This window comes from Phoxinus phoxinus (assembly GCF_949152265.1).
Source record: "Phoxinus phoxinus genome assembly, chromosome: 1".
NCBI classification, from domain to species: Eukaryota; Metazoa; Chordata; class Actinopteri; order Cypriniformes; family Leuciscidae; genus Phoxinus; species Phoxinus phoxinus.
In genome coordinates this window covers 17327393-17334745 of record NC_136876.1, presented here as the reverse complement: position 1 = coordinate 17334745, position 7353 = coordinate 17327393, and the positions used below count along the sequence as shown (strand labels likewise).

The window sequence follows — 7353 nt, the reverse complement described above, 5'->3', positions numbered from 1 at the left end:
GGCGCTGCCCTGCGTAGAGAGTCCACTTGAAAAGTTAAGTGGCACTCAGGTAAGGGGTGGGAGTGGGTTAGTGGCAGGACTACACACATAAGGGGGATGGATTACGCCCCACCCTGTCCTTCTGTTTTTTTGACCCAGTGGACCCTAATGTGACTCCCTCGAACCCACCCAGCCCTCCTTCTCCCTTTACTAGCATGACCAACCTGCACAACCCAAACACCAACCCTGCAAAACCCACTGACCTCTGGAGGATTGTTCTGCTCTTTGTCCTGAAGAGACGTTGCTATCACTTTTTATAATAGAGTATCTGACAAGCAACAAAATGTTTAGGGCCATTAACTCATTGATTCCTCAATGGGCTGATGGAAATTTAGCGTCTCTAGAAAGTGGACTGTGTAGCATGTGGAACGTCAATGGCGGAAGGCAATTAGATGTGAAAAACGGTGTGTGAGTTTCCCTTCTTAGGCCACCCTCATCCTCCTCACTTTTGAAACTGCTTTGACTTTTTTTTTCCTCTCTTTGTCACCTCGACCATTCAGTCATCCCTTTTTCTCCCTCAGTCTTATATTTTTGTTTAGTGATGAACCGAAAATTTCTGGCCGAAAGAGTGACGTTTTAATTAGCGCTTCTGCAATGATGCGTTTTAACTGTGTCAGTGTCTATTTCGGCACTACAGGTTAAGCTACAACAGGTTAACATATCAGCTGTATAAGCTTTGTGCTTTGTTACTTTTTAATATGAAATAAACGCAGTGAAGCGACCCAACTGACGCTAGTGTGTCACATGACAGTGACAACACACATTCATGTAGATAGAATGCACTTTTTTAATGGTCGTGAAGTAAGTTTGGCTTACCGAATGTAGTACCTTCTATACATTATGCGATTTCAGATGCAGCGAAAACTCTCAACTTTCAGATTCCGTCAATTTTATTATGAAATTCCAACAATAAAACCGTCGTTCTAATGCTCTTAATGTGGCCTGACAGAGCGGCACATGAACCGATCACCTCTTTCTCTTTACTACTAGTGATAGAACAAAATAAACATGAATGAACATCAGAAGGTATGTCGAAAGAAAACGGTACAACCGAAGTACATCATCATGTCTCATTTAATCGCTCAATCAGCGCCAATAAATCAGCTTGTAAACAATATATCCTGCAGCGTTACAATTACCTCAGAAAAGCCATTCAAATAACATAAACTCGATAGTTAGCTAAAAAAAAAATAATACAAAAAGGAGCATTTTAATAAATATATGCACTATATTACATTTTCATTATACTTAGCTTGTTGTGATGTCTTCATTATTTAATGTCTGAATAAAACTGTCATAAAACCAAGTTTTTATTACAGACACCATTTAAATGTTTATATTTCATCAACAAACTGGAATAGAAACATAATTTCTCTTAGTAAAAATGTTAGGGTTTTCTGCTTTAAATTTAGTCTCAGTGTTTTGGTTAAAAAATACATTTCGGTGCATCACTTAATTTTAATTTCCGCAGTTTCCACCTTCCAGTCTTGGTTTCTCATCCTTTCTCTCTCTCGTCTCTCTCCCTTCACACTCTCTCTCTCCCCCCTTACAGACTCCAAGGGGATCTTCATTCACTGAGATCAATGACCATGACCATCAGCCTCATCGGGTTCCCCGTCCCCCCCGATGTCCTCATACCGTCTCGCTCCATTTCCAGCGAAGTCTAGACCAGCCGTCCCAGCACGCGCGCCACTGCGCCGCCCACTCCGCGGGACACTCCTCCACTCTGCACCGCTCCTACTCCACGCAGGTCTAGATTTCCTCACCTCCAACCCCTCATCCTCCATCATCCTCCATGCTGCCGATATAGGGCCTCCACAAACCGCTCAAAACAAACAACCAGAAGCACTTTTAGAGAGCCTGCTCGAAGATCTCGAGCGCCAGAAATCACAGGTAGGCGTCTCACTCTTGCAAGAGGGTTTGTTTGGACTGTGGGTGGAGGATTCGAACGGATTTTTTGGGTGGATGACCTCAAACCTCAACCTGACCTATTTCCTCGGGAACCGATGAAGAAGTCTTGATCAGCTTTTGGCTGAAATGCAGAACTTGATTTTTACTGCAGATATTTCAAGTCATATGTAAATACATGCACAGTTTTCTTCTTCTTTTGGTTAAAGGCATGTTTATTTTTTTTCTATTTTGTTTATTAGGTTTTTATATTCATCACATGGAGTATCTATTGGTTTGTCTTTGAGTCATGTTCACTATGCACTTGGGACAATCTCATCAGCATCAGATATGTGGACCATATAAGTGCACATCAAGAATTCCCTTAGGAAAAGACCTCTAAACTTGGACACGTTCTTGATACCAGCTCTTATAATAACGTTTGGATGCATCGTAAAGATTTGCGGTGTTTAATGACATACACACAAAAACTCGACCACAGCATTCTTTTTCATATTTAATGTCCAGTTTGTGCTCTCAAGGATTTCTCCACCAGCTAGATGTAATGCACAGTCTGACATGAGCCGTCATTTTCATTACTGTCGCCCCAGACGCAACATATCGCTTTCAGACACTAGACATTTCTTACAGTTTGTCATCAAAGATGGATTGGATTCTTCATTTCTGAGGACGAGAAAAGATAGAATTGGATCCCATGATGTCAACAGAACAAAAAAGACAACATCTGTATTGTTGTTGGTATTTTTGTGAAGGTTTTCAAAAATGCAGTAACTGAAGGTCAGCTGGTTTCTTTCTTGTACTGTATAGTGAATGACCTTTTCACCATGTCTTACTAACAGGGTTGTGCACCATACAGAATTTAATTGAAAATGCCATTAGATAGATAGATAGATAGATAGATAGATAGATAGATAGATAGATAGATAGATAGATAGATAGATAGATAGATAGATAGATAGATAGATAGATAGATAGATAGATAGATAGATAGATAAGATAGATAGATAGATAGATCTATATTGTGGGGTGTAGCCAATTCAGATTTATAAATTGAAAGGGAACCCATTCTGAATTTTGCACAACCCTCATTAGCAAGTTTGTAAAACCTTTGGATGTCATTGTATATTGATGATGTTATGAAAGGACCTTGCAATGAAATAATTCCTGCTCTTTGCAAACAGCACTGGATGCCTTGTAGCATAGTGAGATTTTAACGTTTAAAGTTATTTGAGCTGTTTGATAATTGGTTAACATAAACCAATAGCCTGCACTGCCTATGTGAGGAGAGCTCAAAAGGGAAGTCATTTCGGTAGTGGAGCTAAATTGAACATTTTGATGAAAGATTAAAGAGGACCTATTATGCCCTGTTACATAGTCTTGAATTTGTTTTTGGGATCTACTAGAATAGGTTTTCATTCCTGGATGTTAAAAAACACATTATTTTTCCCTTATTTCGACATTATTGCAGATCCTCTCTTCTCAGTCTGTCAGTAACGCTCTGTTTAGTTCCTGTCTCTATGAAGCCCCTCCTTCTGAAAGCTCAGTGTGCTCTGATTGGTCGGCTGGATTAGTGTGTTGTGATTGGTCAACAGCTTTGAGTGTGTTTCAGAAATGTCCCGCCCCTCATCCCTTTATTTTGCGTATGCCTTGGCCGGGAATTATTTAAATGAGGAATATTGTGACGTGTTCGTTCCCGGAAGAAACTCAAGACTACAATGGAGGCGTTTCAGGGAATAACTCCCTCTGGAGTGACTGTGCTTTGTAACTTTGCAGCAACAGCTTACACAAAAAGAAAGTTGAAAATGTAAAAAAAGCATAATAGGTCCTCTTTAAGACAAACATTATTTTATTTTGGAAGAACATGCACAAATGAATCATTCTAGACCTGGAAAATGTATTGAGAAAGTACATTTTAAACAAATGGTTTGGTGTTTCAGGCAGCTAAAATAAAGTGATGCTCACTGATTCATGTGCAGGTTTAAGGTTCGACTATAATTGATTTTGAGTGTCAGTTTTTCTAAACTGAGGATGCTCATGAGCATGTCAATTGTATGTATGTGATGTGCTGTACCATAGGCCAAGTTTTGTGCACTACATCATTTTATTGAGCTCTGTTAAATTGGTTTCTGTCTATTTATCAGATTTTTTTTTTAAAGTTTAGCTTTGAATCACATTTTTTTAAACATTGTGTTTACTTAGACTAATTGTTTGGTACTGTAAGTAAGCTGTGTATACAAACTGTGTGTACTTTAATCAGATGAGTGTAAACTCTCCACCTAGTTGCACTCCAAATGGATGAAAATTAATGTTTGTAACATTAACTGTGAAATCTAATCTGTCTGATGCCCCCTCAGCCTTTTACATCCCGGCACCAGGTCCAGCCTCTGCCACATTCTGTGCTACGTACAGTTACTGTCTCTGTTGTAAGAGCACCATGCTTCACATGCTAAGATACACATTTACACCCTTTAACATTCCTTAAAGGTGAAGTGTGCAATTTTAATAGGATGCAACAACAATCATTTTAAACATGTTTCCCAAACGTCTGCTATTGGTCAGACAAACAGAAAGCCCCACCCCCAAACTCACGCAATTGGTTGAGCCAATGGGATTCTCAAGAAACTGAGCAAGAACAGATCTACAATCTTTACACTTTTGGGGAGGGGAATCAAACTATGAATTATTCATTTATAGTTTGTATATTACGTAAACAAGGATACCAGAAATAATTTAACATGTAAAAAATTACTCACTTCACCTTTATAAATCTTTTACCTGCAACTCTCAGCTCTCATATTTCTTCTTTCATACACCCAATTAAAAAAAAGAAGAAGATATTTGTACAGTTTTGCAAACAAGTCTTTTTTGTATTAAAAAAAAGTGCACCGGATTAATTTATTTACTTGGTGATCTTTATTTATATACACCCAACAAGTCATTATCTGTGTTTTGGGTAATTGAATAAAGTAAAAGCGTGACCTGCTTCTGACTTTTTCTGCGACATTACTGCTTGAGGCCTGTTCCATGTTAAAGGGGCAGTAAGCGATTTCTGAAAAATCAGCCCAAACAAACACAACTCTTGCTTCATTGCTCCGCCCCCAAAAGGCACGAACACGCAATGCAAGAGTGGATATCTCTTTAACATAGCTGAAAATAATGTAGTGTGTAACGAAATAATGTTTAGTGAAGAATAAAGCAAAGATGATGAATGAACAACAAGGAAGAACAAAAAATGTACACACACAAGAATATAGACATTCAAGATGCTATGTTATGCTGCAAAGCATCACAGCGCTTTTTCCAGTGATATTCCTTTGACCTTTTCTCTCTTGTAATGTCTCTCAGCCATCTCTCTTTTTACAGTCTTTCTTCAAATCCCCCACTTGCTCATTTTATCTCCCCCATCATGAGTGACACACCCCCTACTGCTGATTGGCTCACTCTCTCCCCCATTGTGAGTGGACACGCCCCCTACTGCTGATTGGCTCACTCTCTCCCCTCCCCCATTGTGAGTGGACACGCCCCCTACTGCTGATTGGCTCACTCTCTCCCCTCCCCCATTGTGAGTGGACATGCCCCGCTACTGCTGATTGGCTCACTCTCTCCCCTCCCCCATCATGAGTGACACACCCTCTACTGCTGATTGGCTCACTCTCCTCCCCCATCATGAGTGACACGCCCCCTACTGTTGATTAGCTCACTCTCTCCCCTCCCCCATCATGAGTGGACACGCCCCCTACTGCTGATTGGCTCACTCTCCCCCATCATGAGTGGACATGCCCCCAACTGCTGATTGGATCACTCTCTCTCCTCCCCCATCATGAGTGGACATGCCCCCCTACTGCGTGGACACGTACTGAGTGGACACGCTCCCTACTGCTGATTGGCTCACTCTCCCCCATCATGAGTGGACATGCCCCCAACTGCTGATTGGATCACTCTCTCTCCTCCCCCATCATGAGTGGACATGCCCCCCTACTGCTGATTGGCTCACTCTCCCCCATCATGAGTGGACATGCCCCCAACTGCTGATTGGCTCACTCTCTCCCCTCCCCCATCATGAGTGGACACGCCCCCTACTGCTGATTGGCTCACTCTCTCCCCTCCCCCATTGTGAGTGGACACGCCCCCTACTGCTGATTGGCTCACTCTCTCCCCTCCCCCATTGTGAGTGGACATGCCCCGCTACTGCTGATTGGCTCACTCTCTCCCCTCCCCCATCATGAGTGACACACCCTCTACTGCTGATTGGCTCACTCTCCTCCCCCATCATGAGTGACACGCCCCCTACTGCTGATTAGCTCACTCTCTCCCCCATCATGAGTGGACACGCCCCCTACTGCTGATTGGCTCACTCTCCCCCATCATGAGTGGACATGCCCCCCTACTGCTGATTGGCTCACTCTCTCCCCTCCCCCATCATGAGTGGACACGCCCCCTACTGCTGATTGGCTCACTCTCCCCCATCATGAGTGGACATGCCCCCAACTGCTGATTGGCTCACTCTCTCCCCTCCCCCATCATGAGTGGACACGCCCCCTACTGCTGATTGGCTCACTCTCTCCCCTCCCCCATCATGAGTGGACACGCCCCCTACTGCTGATTGGCTCACTCTCCCCCATCATGAGTGGACATGCCCCCTACTGCTTATTGGATCACTCTCTCTCCTCCCCCATCATGAGTGGACATGCCCCCCTACTGCTGATTGGCTCACTCTCCCCCATCATGAGTGGACATGCCCCCCTACTGCTGATTGGCTCACTCTCTCCCCTCCCCCATCATGAGTGGACACGCTCCCTACTGCTGATTGGCTCACTCTCCCCCATCATGAGTGGACATGCCCCCAACTGCTGATTGGATCACTCTCTCTCCTCCCCCATCATGAGTGGACATGCCCCCCTACTGCTGATTGGCTCACTCTCCCCCATCATGAGTGGACATGCCCCCAACTGCTGATTGGCTCACTCTCTCCCCTCCCCCATCATGAGTGGACACGCTCCCTACTGCTGATTGGCTCACTCTCCCCCATCATGAGTGGACATGCCCCCAACTGCTGATTGGATCACTCTCTCTCCTCCCCCATCATGAGTGGACACGCCCCCTACTGCTGATTGGCTCACTCTCTCCCCTCCCCCATCATGAGTGGACACGCCCCCTACTGCTGATTGGCTCACTCTCCCCCATCATGAGTGGACATGCCCCCTACTGCTTATTGGATCACTCTCTCTCCTCCCCCATCATGAGTGGACATGCCCCCCTACTGCTGATTGGCTCACTCTCCCCCATCATGAGTGGACATGCCCCCCTACTGCTGATTGGCTCACTCTCTCCCCTCCCCCATCATGAGTGGACACGCTCCCTACTGCTGATTGGCTCACTCTCCCCCATCATGAGTGGACATGCCCC

General features: G+C 44.1%; 2 protein-coding genes across 2 annotated transcripts in view; one reads left to right on the top strand and one right to left on the bottom strand.

The window, feature by feature from the left end:
- plppr2a (phospholipid phosphatase related 2a) overlaps positions 1-1795 on the top strand; it is a gene marked incomplete at its 3' end in the record, with an annotated part of 26364 nt that extends 24569 nt beyond the window's left edge. Inside the window, exon 5 of the mRNA XM_079620860.1 lies at positions 1592-1795. Coding sequence (XP_079476986.1) covers positions 1592-1795 — 204 coding nt within the window. The remainder of the gene's footprint in view (positions 1-1591) is intronic.
- The window catches only part of LOC307009008 (uncharacterized protein), a 416885-nt gene that overhangs the window by 256057 nt on the left and 153475 nt on the right, over positions 1-7353 (bottom strand). The window lies entirely within an intron of this gene.